This window comes from Hippocampus comes, unplaced genomic scaffold (genome assembly GCF_001891065.2).
Source record: "Hippocampus comes isolate QL1 unplaced genomic scaffold, H_comes_QL1_v1.1 scaffold150, whole genome shotgun sequence".
NCBI classification, from domain to species: domain Eukaryota; kingdom Metazoa; phylum Chordata; class Actinopteri; order Syngnathiformes; family Syngnathidae; genus Hippocampus; species Hippocampus comes.
Genome location: NW_017805496.1, coordinates 1,076,127 through 1,091,435, shown reverse-complemented (window position 1 = coordinate 1,091,435; position 15,309 = coordinate 1,076,127). Strand labels below are relative to the sequence as shown.

The window sequence follows — 15,309 nt, the reverse complement described above, 5'->3', positions numbered from 1 at the left end:
AATCTATGGATATTACGAACTGCGTTCCGTCTTTCAGTAGCATTCGACTGACACGTCACACAGTCAAACTACGGTGGTGGTGGAGAAGAAAGCTCAAGACATCTATGAGTTTATTTACTTGATGCCATCAGTGATATTGTCAGACGGGAAGAACGTCTTAGTTTTGGTTGCATTTAACAATCTCATTAGCGGCTCCGCATTGCAAAGTACAATGGGGGAAAGACAAATTGTTTTTAATTTATTGCTGCACAGTACAGATTAAAAAAAACGTACGTTAAGGGACCGCTCAACACTTAAAGCGCACTTCGTAGGACAGTGACAGGCGGCTTTTCCGCATTCCTCAACCAATCAGAGCAGCGGGAAGACAAGGCAACCAGGAAGTCTTCGCTCTGCGCCGTCGTTGTTCCGAGTGATGTCGCTTATTCAACTGCTGGGCGTCATATTAGGAAAAGCCGCAACCTTCTTCTCACTTTCGATCGTCATCATCGCAGTTGTTCTCAAAGGTTTCGACGACCCTGAGCCAACTCACCTCGCCAGGTAAAGGTTGCTGCTTGAAGTTTATTGATACCGGAGGCAGTGTTCGATAGGCGCTAAAGCTAAAATGTGTACGACGTAAATGGTGAGCTTACGTAAGGGAAAAGTAAACGTCAACAATAAATCATTTCAGGCCACAGTACTTTAGTGTGAATGTGTGAGCCAACAAAGACAACCAAAGATGCATGGCAAATCCAAGACATTTTAATGCCCCCCCTCGCCCCAGCGCTCGAATAAAAATACATTGGATCTCAATCCTGTGATAGGTGTATACTGTCTGCTGCTGTTTTGACGTTGTGTATGACTGCACCACATTAAATCGAGAACTGATTTCATCATTTTGGTTATTAGCTAGCTACAATTTCACTCAAATTTATTCAAGGCCCGTTGGAAATTACTTTTGTTTTTATTTGTTCTTGAATGTTTACTTTTAATTCTTTTAAGCATGGGCAAATGATAATAATTGACAATAATAAAAAGCTTTTGCGTTGGTGCATTGCAGAGTAGTGTTCTCTTGAAACCTTGTAAGCATTTCAAATTGCATTGGGGGTTGAGTAATTTAGAGAAATGCACATGACAGTTGCCAAACACAACCACATTCACAATGTTGAATAACTCTCTGTCACTGTTGACCTAATTCTCCATATTTTTGTAAACAACACGTTCAGGATGGATCTTGTTTTTGATCTTAAACACATTGAGCACAAAAGTCCCGTGGTGTATTTTGTATTTAACAAACAGAAAACACTTATGAAGAGCATCAAACGTAGATAGATTGCTTGTTTATGTTTGCCTGCTAAATGTGATTTGTAAACAAAACAAGATATGCATGATGTTAAGAGCCTTGTTTTTCTGGAACACAGAATGACATCAGACATAAAAACTCTGGAGGAAAATTTCAGGCAGAAGAATAAGAGCTGTTTCATCCTCGGGGCATCTGGTGAGACTGGCAAGGTGCTGCTGCAAGAGTTACAGCGGCGCAACATCTTTGCCAAGATCACACTCATTGGAAGAAGGCAGCTGAACTTTGAAGGCAAAGCCGGTGAAAACCTGGTCAGTGGGTTTGCAACGAAGCCGTACTGTCTGACACGTCTCCCGATGAGGTGATATTAATATTTTCCTTCACTCTGTCTCTTTTCTACCTCGAGGTTCAAGAGGTAGTGGACTTTGAGAAACTTGAGGACTATGCTGCTGCCTTCCAGGGCCATGACGTTGGCTACTGCTGCCTGGGAACAACCAGAGCAAAAGCAGGGACTGTGAGTTAAACAAACAGAATACAATGGAATTCCTTTGTTGGTCCCACAATGGGGAAATGATAGTTTTACAGCAAAATGGACAGTAAGCTACACACTCGAAATATCACAAAATCTTATTTACAGGTATGTCCATGTTTGAATCACCAACGCTGATCAGAAGTAGCATGGAAACTGTATGTAACAATACAATACATCTTTATATGGCTCTTTCACAACAGCCGCAGCTGTAACAAAGCACTTTGCAGAACGGTTAATGTAGAATAACAAAATACTAGAACACGCAAGACATGGACAGTCATGCAAACTCCGCTGAACAGGTAGTTTGAATCCAAACAGCGCAGCTATCTTAAATGGAATGATAAATGCACTAATAAGAACATTGTAAATGTTAAACCTGATCCTTTTATGTGTTGTTATCACAGAGGTCAAGTCACAAAGTCCAGGATTGGGATTTGAAATGTTAAAATTAGAGGGTTTTTTTTTTTTTTTTTGCTTAACAATCCTTATTGTTGTTGCTAGTTTGTCCAGTTAATATCTGTCTGATTTCAGGAAGGATTCATCCGAGTTGATCATGACTATGTATTAAAATCTGCTGAGCTCGCCAAAGCTGGAGGCTGCGAACAATTCCACCTTGAGTCTTCAAGAGGAGCAGATAAAAGCAGCAACTTTCTCTACCTCAAAGTGAAGGTGTTTCTTCTTAACGCACATATATATGAGAGAGAGAGAGAGAGAGAGAGAGAGAGAGAGAGAGAGAGAGAGAGAGAGAGAGAGAGAGAGAGAGATTATTGCACTCTGCGATTACATTATAGCAAGTAAATTATGTTTTTTCATACGAGGAAACCAAACTTGAATTTTATTATTTTAAAAATAACTAATTTTATACATTTTGTTTGGTCCAAAAGGAACTTAGTTTCATTTGTCTTCATATTTTTTACATTTCTTTTTTTTTTTTTTTTTTTACTCCAAAAATTAAATGATCGTTTGAGTCATGATTTCAATTTCTGTATTACCAAAATAATCATGGTTAGTCTTAATTTTTTTCCCATAATCGAACAGCATCATCACGTTCTTAACAAGCTGCTCTGAATATGGAGTTTCAGCATACATGTAGTTACTGTAAAATATGAGACAGCTGTTTTTGAATGTTATTTTTAAACAGTGCCTTTTCTTACTTATTCTGAGTGTCCATTAGAGTGGATCAAAACTGAGCTACGGTAGGAAGACGCGCGTCCACGTGTGACAGCAGTTGAGAACCAATCCTCCCTCACTCAAAGCAACCAATTTCTTTCAGGGACAAGTGGAAGCGGACATACAGGCATTGGATTTTGACAGATACGCTGTTTACAGACCTGGGTAAGTTAGCTGTCCATTTCAAACCCAGTTTGCCCTGCCCATGACCACATGTCCCGAAGGAGCTCGGCTTTTCAGTTCTGCAATTCACTTTGCCATTATGTGGCGCCAGATGTATTCATTTGAATGAAAGCGAGGTTCACAAATGGGCTTTCGAACTTTTCCTTGTTCAAGGTCAGAAGTTTTGTTCACCGAATCCAGCAAAATTTTACAGAGAAGATTCACGCAGGCCTTGCCTACATTTCTAATCTACTGTCGATATTTGACTCTTTCTTATAATTGTACTGCTCTCCAACAGGGTGTTGCTGGTGGAGCGACAGGAGAGTCGGGCTGGCGAATGGCTGGTCAGGAAGTTCTTTGGCGCTGTCTCTGCCGTTTGCTCTACATCAATGTCTGTCCCCATCCAAACGGTGGCCAAGGCTATGGTGTCAAACACCGTGCTTCAGTCTGAACACAAGTTTGAGATCCTGGAAAATAAAGCCATCAGCACGTTGGGAAAGAGTGACACCAAGTAACTCTCCGGCTGAGTTTTGTGACATTAAAACTGAGTCACTTCTTTAAACTTAGTGGATTCATTTGTTGACCTTGGTTCTGAATAATATTTATAATGAATGCTTTTTCTGTTGATGTATTTGCACCGCAACACACAACTTCAGCTCTCGTGTAATGATAGCAGTCAGTTCTACTTTTGCATTTACATTTTTACTCCTGTGAAGTGAGTTCAATTCATCCCAACTCCTAATTTCCCTTCTCCGGGTAATGCTGTTGGTAGCAGACAATTTACAGCTCAGGGTCATCGCATCATGTCAAAGGAGTGATTATTGCCTTTTTTTTACTTGTTCCTGCTGTCAAATATTGAAGTGCCGGGATTTTAAACCAGACTTTTCACACTTCACCTGAGAACACTGCCTTACTTAAATGTTGATTGCTTACTAGCATGTGTTGAATGTTTTGGATGTTGTTTGTTTCAATATAAATAATTGACTTGGGTAATTTAATATTGTTTCGCCTTTATTTTATTGTTTTGCACTTTGAATATATATTTTTTAAATAAATCCAAATTGCCTTGTATCCATCTATCCATCAATTTTATAATATGCTACAGTATTCCTCAGAAGGGTGGCAGGGGTGCTGTAGCCAATCCCAGCGATCTTCCGGCAGTAGGCTGGGTACACTGAACGAAGGGGACGGGGACATTCGACGGTTGTTTCTTGTGTAGTAGCGCCCTCTTGCGACAGTTTCATAAAAAGTTGGATTTCATGTCTGAATTTGAAATGTTAGTGAGTTGTCTGAGAAAAATAAAATCATTGATATTTTATATATTCTGAACTTTTTCAGTAAAGTGGATTGAAATCGAATGACATGAACTCCTCCATTTTCGTCCAGAAGCCCTTTCTATCGCTTTCATGAGAACTTAAATATTTTAGTTTTTTACGAAAACGTTCAAGTATGGTTTGTTGACACACACCGTTTTAATTCAGCACTCTTCTATACTTCGTGTATTTTTATCAAAATTGAAATGACTCTTCTATCAAACTCAAAAATAGTTTGAATTTTCTGCATCCCATTCGAATTTACGCCTGCAGCGACATCTTGTGGAATGTTTTCCGGAAGTGTCGTCGGTGCGCACGTTTCGTCACCAGGAAGTAATCGGGAAACAAAGTGGCATCATGGCAGAAGGCACAGAGACATGTGAGTTTTTGAAACGATGAATACACATTTACGAAATGGCGACGCAGGACAATACTTACCCTTAACAACGCATTTAAACCCGGCATGAAGTCATAGTCCATCTCGCTGATGTGTTTTATACAACGGTACGTTACGGCCTGCTAGTTAATTTGATATACGGCAACTGGAATGGGCCAATTTGGCAATTCTTACCTCTCGTCATTGGGCCAAGTTGGCATTTCCTAACTAGTAAAGTTTCGTTATACTGTGACTAGATCCTTGTGCAGATGCCGAGGACATGCCCGAGCTATCGGATGCTGAGAGCGATTCCGGTGATGACAAAGAGCAGTGGATGGAGGAGGACACTCAACAGGTTACCTGTTTGTTTTGTGACAGGTGAGGCCACTGTCAGATGTCTAGAAGAGAAGCGCCACATGAGAAGCACAGACCTATTTTAGAAGCAGCACAGTATTAATGGTGATTTCCGAGGAATACTGCAGAAGGGATATGAAAATATCAACACATTCAGAAGATTTTTTTTGAAATGGTGTTGCATATTGCTGTTTGTTTCCTAGCGTGATAAGGTATTGGTAATTATCGTGAGCAATCACGAACATTATCAGTGTCACTGCATAGATGAAGGTCATTATTAATCATAAAAGATATACTGTACTGTCACAAGACAATTTGAATATTTATTTCACAGGTGTGCATCAAATTGGTAGTCCTTTGCATTAGCTCTCAGTTTCATAAAAAAATGGTGACCCCATGTTGATTTATAGAGTGCACTTAGTAAGAGTGTCAAAATAAACAGTGCTTCCAAACAACCAATACAATTGTGACAATTTATAATTACGGATTCGTCATAGTTTGCATTTTAATTAGCAAAGTAATGATAATATATCGGCTTGTCGCTGCTCCAGAGGACACAGTTCACAACACTTTTCAGGATGAGTTGGATGTATTCTGGCAAAGGTGCCGTTGATTGCAAATGATATCTGAGTGTAGTTGCTTTCGGTAGCTGGACTCAGTGATCATTTAATGTTTTTGTCAGTGCTCTCCAGGCATGCTTTTTTTCAAGAAGTGCAGTTTATTTTATTTTATTGATCACTCAGAGACTGCACATAGTCATCTGTTAAGTTTTGCTTCGAGCACCTGATGAGAAAAATGCCTTTCCTGGTTTCATGGCCGACCAATCGTGGTTATTATCGTCATTTATCGAAAGTTTATTTCCAAAGCAAAGCCAGTTTAGAATGTATTGTTTTGAGTTTGAACAAAATAAGTGGATTAAGTCATCCAAATGATATTCAGTGTTTTATTATTGGACTGTTAATGTAAGTTGAGTAATAGTAGTGTCATTTCTTCCCCTCCTCCCCCTTCCACAAGATTGCTAAATTCAGTGCCTGACACCCTGCAGCACTGCACAGTTGAGCACCAAGTGAACCTTATAGATGTAATCAAAAAACACAGTAAGTGCACACAAAAAACGCCACGCATAAACAGAAAGCTAAATGATATACATCCAAGTTCTGATGACGGTTCTCCTTTCTCCATTTCACTGAAAATTCTTTTTCCCGATCAGATTTAGATGACTACAGTTACATAAAGCTGATCAATTTCATCCGCTCAACAGTGAGTATTCCTGAAAGTAGTATTTGATAACTGGGTCATAAATCAGTGTTTGATATACAGTTTTAAAATTTTTTTTTACTATGACTTTTTTTTTTCCTCCCCAGAAATGTGATCCATCACACCTCAAGGGGCTACCAGATGGTCCCTTACCGTGGGAGAGTGAAAACTTCCTCCGGCCAGTTATACAGGATGACCCCTTATTGCAAACCGGTACTTATTATTGTTCCTTGACTGTTTTTTTTTTTTTTTTGCAATCAAAGCTCAACTTTTTTTTAGAAATGTGATATGTGGTGCAGAAAAATGTGTGCATCCATCCGTCAATATTCTACAGCGCTTGTCCTCATTTGGATCGCAGCTGAGCGAGAAGCAGAGTACACCCTAGACTGGTCGCGAGTCAATCGCAGGGAACATATTGACAACAGTTCACACTCACTCTCAAGAGCCTTACGTTAACATGCAATGTTTGGAATGTGAGGTCAGAGCTTGAGGAAACCCAAAGCAAGGAAAACGTCCAGCAGCACGGGGACAGCAGAACATACAAACTCCACACAGGAAGGCTGGACCAGATATTGAAACTCCAAAAATCAGAACTTGAAAGTTTTTCAGTCCACCTCTAGAACTTGTGGATGTCCAGTTCAGTACATGGACAAATATAAAAATTTAAGCCACCGTATCGTTGACTTGGATTGATTACAAATGACGGCGCTGAAGTAAAATGACAACTTGAAACGGGCCATTCCATTTCAAGTTTGAAATCTCTTTGGTTCTTTGTAGACCCTGAGGACCTGTCTGGTCACCATGGGACGCTGGAGGCGGACCGCAATCATGCACTGCTGCTGAGGACAACTGCTGCTGAGGAGGCGTTGACTCGAACCTTTGAAGATATGCAAAAATTACAGTCAGTCATGCTTCTGTTTTGTTTTGGTAGCCGCATTTGCAGCCTTTTCAATCTCAGGGCTTTGGTTTGGTGCTCGTGTTTTGTCATCTCACGGGCCATCTGACGAACATTTGCAATACAACAGACCGGCCAGCAGGGGGACACTTTTTCAGCTACTTTAACAGCTCGAAAGATACCACGTGGAAGAAGTTTTAAAGGATGGGAAAATTCCACTGCAGCACTGAGGTTAAAGTGAGGAGGGGGTAGCGTAGAAGAGGTGCCTGTAAGGGAAAATTACAGAAAGAGTGAGGAAGGAGATGGGCGAAGGAAAAGCGAGTTCCAGCTCATCTGCTCCATTTACCGCAATGTCCAGTATGCTTTCATGTGTGCTTTCTGCTCACTGCTTTCGCCGTGTGTCCTAAAATATGAAATATTAATCTCCATTTTTATCTTGCATACTCTTAGACAGCTCGTCCAGGGTTTGGTGCTGAACGCAGAAATCGCAAGGCCCGCGAACCCGTGCAGTGTTGCCGAGCTTCGCGATGATGAGGACGAAGCCTACTTCAGCTCCTACGGCCATTATGGCATTCACGAGGAGATGCTCAAGGTGCGAGCTGACAAAGAAAATTTTGAGACACTTTGCTGTGGCGCAGCACGCTCTGCGGCGGGTGACTTGGCCGCACGCTTTTAAAGTGGCGCGCATGTGATCATTCGGCACGCACATGTTTCGGATGAGACGTTTTTTTTTTTTATCAAAAGTGGCAAGTGGGCAAGAAGCTGTCATGCGAGACACCAACATTGCCTTTCCTTTGAAAATAATTTTTACACCGCTGAAGCACTCCAGTGTCAAAGCGTAGACAGATTAAGATTTCTATCTTACCGCAGTAGATATCCTGGCGGCGATCCTGATTGGACCACATAGTTTTACGTTTTGGGTTAGTTGCACGTCAAGCTGATGTAAATCGCCTCTGACGCACTGTGCACGTAGGTGGCGAGACAGACGAAGGAAAGTCAAGGAAAACAAGGTGTGATGCTTTTTCTTACTTTCCCAAACTTTTTTAATTACCCCCGTTTTATAGATATGTCCCAATTAGTAATAAATTGCAGAGGTTAGTTTCAGATGAAGGCCTTTAGTCAAGTGTGCTGTTAAAAGAAACACTTGGCGTCGAAGAGGAAATTAAACTTACGCCAGTAATCTCCGGAAGCGGTTGTGGGAAATCGACATTCAAGTGCTGATGTGTATATTTTGTTTCTTTTGACATTAACGTGACTCTTATCGTTTATCTGCATTATATATAAAACTATCTTATACGGCCTCTTAGGACATTATTTTCTCTTCACAACATGTATAACGTGCTGAGAAACAAAAGCACTCACATGGTCGGGTCTCCGGTATGACATCCGTGACAATTTTCGATGCGAACTTCGGACAACTCAATCTTCACGTTACTCAGAGAGCACTTAAAACTTCTGTAAACAATCGCAAAGCTACCAAACAATAATTAACAACCACAAGACTAGCGAAATGAATAATTCTTGCATAGTCGGCGTTTGCAGCTACCTTTCAATGCCTCAAGTGTGTGCTGTATTGTGGAGCATGAAAACAGGGACATACACAGAGTAACTTCCGCAACTCAATCAAATGGAAGAAGAAACCCAAATTGATTCATTGACATCATTTCTCATGTTCTTTTTGCAGGACAAAGTGCGCACGGAGAGTTACCGTGACTTCATGTACAGTAACCCCGAAGTGTTCAGAGACAAGGTGAGCCTGTTCTGCATGAATAAATCCCAAAACCCAATTGATGGCGAATCATAAACGGTACACGGGTATATTTTGGCAATATTCCCTCGCAGGAAATGTGCAGTTCTCTCAGCAATCTTAATGTGCAAATGTAATTACTGTCAACATGGTGCCTGTGAGTTTAAATGTGCACATTAACTTGTTTAATGCACAGCTTAAGCCTGTTAACACAAACGCTGCATTTTTTTTTTTTTTTCAGGTAAGGCATTAATACGATGATTGTGTCTGATTTAAAACACTCTGGGTGAGTTTATTAGCGTACTCAATGTCGACTGCACAGTGCTGATAACAAACGCAGGCTACAACTAACAAAACACATCACCCCTTCCCAGCACAGACCGTTGCCGTTAGTACCAGGAAGCGGTGGTCCGTATCGTGGCCATCCATTATATAGGGGCGCTGCCGCTGAGCTCTGGGAAAAAAAGTGTGCCGAAGTGTGAGAGGCAGCTTGCGTTGATGGGGAATGTACATTATCCCTGTCAGAGCCAAGTGTTTGGCACAGAGGCGGAGGGAGATTGAAAACCAGAAGATTTTCTCTTTTCCGGCGCTGCAAAGATTGTTTGGTAGAGTGCACAAAAATGCTGTTTGTGTTGTGTCAACGCTGTGCCGGCAGGCCCATAAGGGCGGCGGGATACCTGCGGGCGCAGCTGCGACAAAGTGCTACGTACAGATGAGTGCATGCTCGCTACAGCTGCTAGCAGGCATTTAACGCCAGCCGTGGCGTACGTGAACAAATTGGCGGATCCGTCGGAAGCCCCAAAATAGATGTGATTAAGAAGCCGAAGGCAGTGCAAGGGTTGCTACGGAGATCCCGTTATGGGAAAATTGTTTGGTCGGTAAAGGCCAACGAACACAACCCATTGAGCATCGCGGCGTTACGTTTACAGTGTTATTTCCTATTTTTAACTTTGTGGGATTTTGTTTTTGTTTCAATCCAAATGCAACACAGTAGAATACAAAAATAAATGGAATGAGAATTGTTTCCAGTGGAAGCTCCCCCTTCTTGCAGTTTATGGGTACAACATCCTTCAGCGACAGGAACGAGCACACACACACACACACACACACACACACACACACACACACACACACACACACACACACACGCACTTGTGACCTTTTAAAATCTTTGCTTGTCATCTGATAAACTTTTCATGTTGTTTTTAAACCTTACAACGACTCGATCTATGTAATACCAACCGACACGCGTTGCCTCTTCATCCTAAGCAAGGTTGAAGGATTGATGGCCGGCACTTGTTCTCTGACCATGTTGCATCTTTCTTCCTGCCGTGCCTTATCTGACTGTTTGCCAGCCGAGTCTTGATAATACGCGCTGCGGTTTATGCATTATTCTCCTTAGCTTTTTACAGTGATCAATGTTTTCTGCCGAACCGCAATCCGGCACGTTCTCCTCCTTGGTGACATGCAGTCTAACATCCCAGGCACACAAATATTCACCATTGTGAGGACGTCTTGGGTGTTTCATGTCCATATGCCTGTCACATCCAAAGACTGCATTTAACCTTTCATGGCGTCTTTTTTTTTCCTTCTTCTTCTTCTTTAATAGGTTGTTTTAGACGTCGGCTGCGGGACTTGCATATTATCGATGTTTGCCGCTCGGGCCGGAGCCAAGCAGGTCATAGCTGTTGACCAATCAGAAATTATCTACCAGGCTATGGATATAGTAAGGTAAGTAAGAATTGAGTACCCTATTTTCCGCACGAAAAGGCGCACCTAAAAGCCTTCCGTTTTCTTCAAAGCTCACAGCGCGCCTTAAAATCTGATGCGCCTTCTGTATGGGCATTACGGTAATATTTCGACCCCACAATGGCTCCTTGCTCGAGACATGCTGACAACGCAGAGTTCAAACTTAAGGCGATCGGTTACGCCGTTGAACATGGAAATCGAGCAGCGGCGAGAGAGTTCACCGTTAACGAGTCAATGTTATAACTTGCTGTTGGTTAAGTGAATTGTGTCGCTGCTTTATTAAATAAGTTTTTCTGACATCTGATCGTTCTGTTGGTGTTTCCTAGAGCGTAGCTCCATCTAGTGGATGCACTGTAGATTGCGTCTTATAATGCGGTGCGCCCACTGTCTGAAAAAAATTACAAAATAGGCCATTCATTGAAGGTGCGCCTCATAATCCAGTGCACCTTTTGGTGTGGAAAATTGAACTTTTACATTGCCTCAAAAGTATTCATTCATACATACCCCTTGAACATTTTCACATTCGGTGACCGCCCAATCATGAACTTGAATGTATTTTGGTGAAGTACAAAAAATGGGCGGTTCTCAAAACGTTAAGTGAGTATACATCTGAGAAGTGGTATGTGCGTCTGAATTGTATTCCGCCCGTTGTACTCTGATCGTCCTAAAAACAATCCAGTGCGTTCAACTGGCTTTCGAAATTGATGAACTTGGCGGCGTTTTTTTTTTTTTTTCGGCGTCAGTTATCAAACCTTCAAAAGTTATCTCCATTGTGTGAAGCTGATGTGTTTCCTCCCTGCCGAGTGTCATTAGTTAGGCTCTCTCTTATTCGTTCATTCATTTACACCTGCGGCCTGACCGATTCTGCCTTGCTTGCTCCCGCAGTCGCGCACATCGTTTTAATATGACCCAATTTAGACGTGTGATTATTTGCCGTGGTCCGGCGTATGCTTGGCTTCTCCCAATCCATTTAGCTCCACCAGAGACGGCACACGTCCTTCTTCGCAGCTCTGCCTCTTATAACATTTTTTACTTAAAAAGCCTTTACGACTGCCATTATCGCAGTTGCGTAAGGGCTTCCTATAAGCGGAACAACAGGGTTTGCTGAAGGAAAAGGACGTTTTAATTTTACAGCCCACTGGCTCGCTGTGGGAGCAGGAGTTGGCATGCGGGGGGCATCTCAGGTTTGCCAGCGGTGAACACCGAGCTCCGCCCTCAAAGGAACACGCGTGGCAAAGAGGTTCGGCTTTGGTTGTGACTTTATCGCTCTTATTTCTGCGCGAGTCTCTCACTTCCACTCGCCGCTAATATCAGGATTGTAATTAAAGTGGCTTCTGTTGGTTGCACAGGAGCATCCATCTCCTGTCTCGTCTCCGTAGCTGAAGTTTAAATGAAAGGCTGAATTTCTTCCTTCACAGTCACTTCCTTAATGGATAATGTCTAGATAGTTTTTTTTTTAATGGCTGGAATTGATGGATTGTCCAATAAAATGCTCCGGATTGTGGATGTTTGAATCTCAACTTTACTAGTTACAAAGGTATGGGATTATTTAACCCACATTTTTTTGGTCAAATATGAACTAGAAATTATTTTGGGATACTGTTGCCCATCTGAAAAAGCCTCAGACTACTAAATAATACCCATTGAGGCAGGTGTGTGCTGTGGTAAGAACATTTGCCACTTGCAAAGAGATGCTAAGTCCTTTTTTGTTCTTTGTAATAACAAAGTGCTTCAAGTATGCCTATCGTTTAACCACTAAAACTTTGTGTTTTAAGAACACACATTTGTCGTCATGTTCTGAAGGCCCAACTTTACCTGGATGTGGTGTCTCGGTCTGAACACTAGGGGCGCTATTTAAAATGAGTTTGTCGAAAACAGATGTACATCAGAGACAAAGAAGAAAAAAAACAAAGCGTCATGTTGTCTCTGTGTGCAAAGCTGCTAATAAAATTAATTACAAAAAAATTAAAATAAAATACAAGACTGCTTGCTGAGTATGTGACAGCAATCGTCTGGAGCATGATGTGCCCTGGCCTGACCCAAGCAATCTGTGACCACTTTCAAACAATCCGCGAGGTCTTGGATGAGCACCGGAGTCAGTTTGGAGAACAAATGTGAATTGTGGGAAACATAAATCAATCATCCACATTTGGAACTCACGTTTAGGAAGCTCATCACGTCGCTGTTGCGGCTGTTGAGGGACCTGGAATGGCACCCGGCATGCTTGATGTGCTTTCGGCGATGCCAAAAGTTGACCACGTCGTTTCTTTTCTGTGCACTTTCTCAGTCTTGGTCTTGCAGAAAATATCCAAATTTTAGAAGCAATAAGCTTTTGTGCCGACGAAAGCAATAGCTTGACCATCCAGAATAAGCCGTGCATTTTGTTGTTTGATTGCATAATATTGATTGATCCATGGTGCTGCGAAGCACAACAAAAGTGTGGGCATTTTTTTGTTTTTGTTTTTTTAAATAGCATGTAGCATTACTGTGTTTGTAATATGTGTACTCTCTGATAAAGTTCCGTCATAACACATGTTCTTTCTCAGGAACCAATATCCTTCACATTTCCAGTAGATTACATAAACAACCTCTGTGCTACTCTCACCCCAGCACATATGCATTTTGGTTACAGGGCCGACGCAGACTCTTTTGTGGTGAGCCCTGACATTGTCCTCTAAGTTAGCGCTGTAATGAGTTTACAGTGGTTCCCTGTTATGAAGACGGAATTGTGGGGAGGGAGTGGCGGTCGGGGTGTCGGAATCTGGAAGGATGTGATAGCGGCCCGAGCAGAGTGTTCGAGAGGGGGAAGACGACTCAAGATAAGCATCGCTGCCACAGAAATGCACTCTGGGCCGCTGTGAGTAATTGTTCTGTCCTCCGTAACATTAGGTGTCATGATAATGGAATATTCACAGAGATAGATAGCCACAATGGCCGGAGTGACGGGAGGGATCATTCAAACGGTCCAGGTGATCATAGAATTCCTTACCTCATGTTGTGGGCCCTCGTGGCACTTTTCCAGGTTACATGCATAATACAGCCTTGGCAAGGCTTGGGAAATATCCAAAACTTGGGTCGGGCTGGACTTAGTTCCATTCAGTTTCTCTTATTGGAAAGTTTTTTGTTTTTTTCCCCCCTTCCTTTCACAATCTATCATGGAAGTATAGAATATGTTGCTGCAAAACAGAGTCCACTTCTGTAAACGTATTCTGTTGCTCACTACTATTCCATCCCACTGCACTCAAACACAGGGCAGAAAGTCTTTCCCACAGCGTGAGAGGCGAGATCGCGGCTGAGCAGGCAGCCCTGTAATGAAATATGTCAGCGTTTGAGATTTGGGTGGAAAGCACCAAGAGCCCTCTCAAGATGAGGAATGGAGCCATTTGCCAAGTCTGTTGCGAGTTTTGTAAAGCTTTTAACGTTTTGTTTTCTGCAGGTCCAACAAACTTGAGGACAAGATCACTTTGCTCAAAGGCCGCATAGAAGACATCAGCCTCCCCATGGAGAAAGTGGATATCATCATCTCGGAATGGATGGTCAGTACACAAAAATGCAGTGTGTCATGTAGCTGATGTTTGAACAAATTAGCCAAAGTGTTTTTAGTCAAATATTACCGCCTTAGTTTCCCTTGGGGCCATATTTATAAGTGTCATGAAGCATGGAAATGGAATGAAAACGTTTTTTTTCTGAGTCTTGACAAATACAGCCCTCCAGTATATTGTCAGTCTTATCCAAAAATCAATTAGGTCGAACTCATTAATAAATCACGTTGAGGACCACTTGACCCCCAGGCTCACCATGATCTGAACTTCACACCTTACAAAGCCAGTTTGAACAATTCTTTGCTTTCAGCTTTGACGGAACTGTTTGGGGAAGGCCCTTTTCTTTTTTCCTAGCATAACTGTACCAAGCGCAGACTATAAACGACTCAGGATTGGTAAAATATCAGAACCACGCATGACTAATATTTATAGTTGGCAAATAATTGAGGACACTTTTTTTTTTAATCGACTACCTCATCAAAATCCAATGCATCAGCATCTGTTCTACATTTTTAAGTCATGTCCTTAAAAGGACTTAAACCACAATCTTAAACCATGAATACCTAACCAGCACGAGCAGTCTTATTTTGACTTGATGCCCATTTATCAGCCAGATTCCGTATGGCGATACAGGCGTCGCGGCCAAAGTTGAACGCACCGCTTAAGTCATTCCTAATTCATGAGCCTCCTGTATCTGCCCCCCCCCCCCCCCCAATCTATCGTGAAACCCCAGGGTCACAAACGGGGGTCGGCCGCCAGAGCCTTCCTATCCCTTCACCGGGGAAATTGAAATTCGTCAAGTGACATGCTCGCGGGGCGCTGAAGGATAGGGGGCGTAATATCGAATGACACTGGCTCACCGAGTGCTAATCTATCTAAGAATCTTCTCGTCACTTCTTATCAAGGCCGCAGCGGCAGACGTTGCTCACAGACAAG

General features: G+C 42.2%; 2 protein-coding genes across 2 annotated transcripts in view; both read left to right on the top strand.

The window, feature by feature from the left end:
- Positions 1-288: 288 nt before the first annotated feature.
- On the top strand, positions 289-4,211 carry htatip2 (HIV-1 Tat interactive protein 2). Its single transcript, XM_019876449.1, has 6 exons — positions 289-537; positions 1,398-1,587; positions 1,683-1,790; positions 2,340-2,477; positions 3,082-3,143; positions 3,439-4,211. Exons 1-6 carry the CDS (start codon positions 413-415, stop codon positions 3,653-3,655), a joined length of 840 nt encoding a protein of 279 aa, XP_019732008.1. The 5' UTR covers positions 289-412; the 3' UTR covers positions 3,656-4,211.
- Positions 4,212-4,740: 529 nt separating this feature from the next.
- The window catches only part of prmt3 (protein arginine methyltransferase 3), a 33,028-nt gene continuing 22,459 nt past the window's right edge, over positions 4,741-15,309 (top strand). Inside the window, exons 1-10 of the mRNA XM_019876405.1 lie at positions 4,741-4,832; positions 5,087-5,207; positions 6,198-6,280; positions 6,394-6,443; positions 6,548-6,653; positions 7,218-7,341; positions 7,786-7,927; positions 9,020-9,085; positions 10,692-10,813; positions 14,268-14,367. Of these exons, the coding sequence (XP_019731964.1) occupies positions 4,811-4,832; positions 5,087-5,207; positions 6,198-6,280; positions 6,394-6,443; positions 6,548-6,653; positions 7,218-7,341; positions 7,786-7,927; positions 9,020-9,085; positions 10,692-10,813; positions 14,268-14,367 (936 nt within the window). The 5' untranslated portion in view covers positions 4,741-4,810. The remainder of the gene's footprint in view (positions 4,833-5,086; positions 5,208-6,197; positions 6,281-6,393; positions 6,444-6,547; positions 6,654-7,217; positions 7,342-7,785; positions 7,928-9,019; positions 9,086-10,691; positions 10,814-14,267; positions 14,368-15,309) is intronic.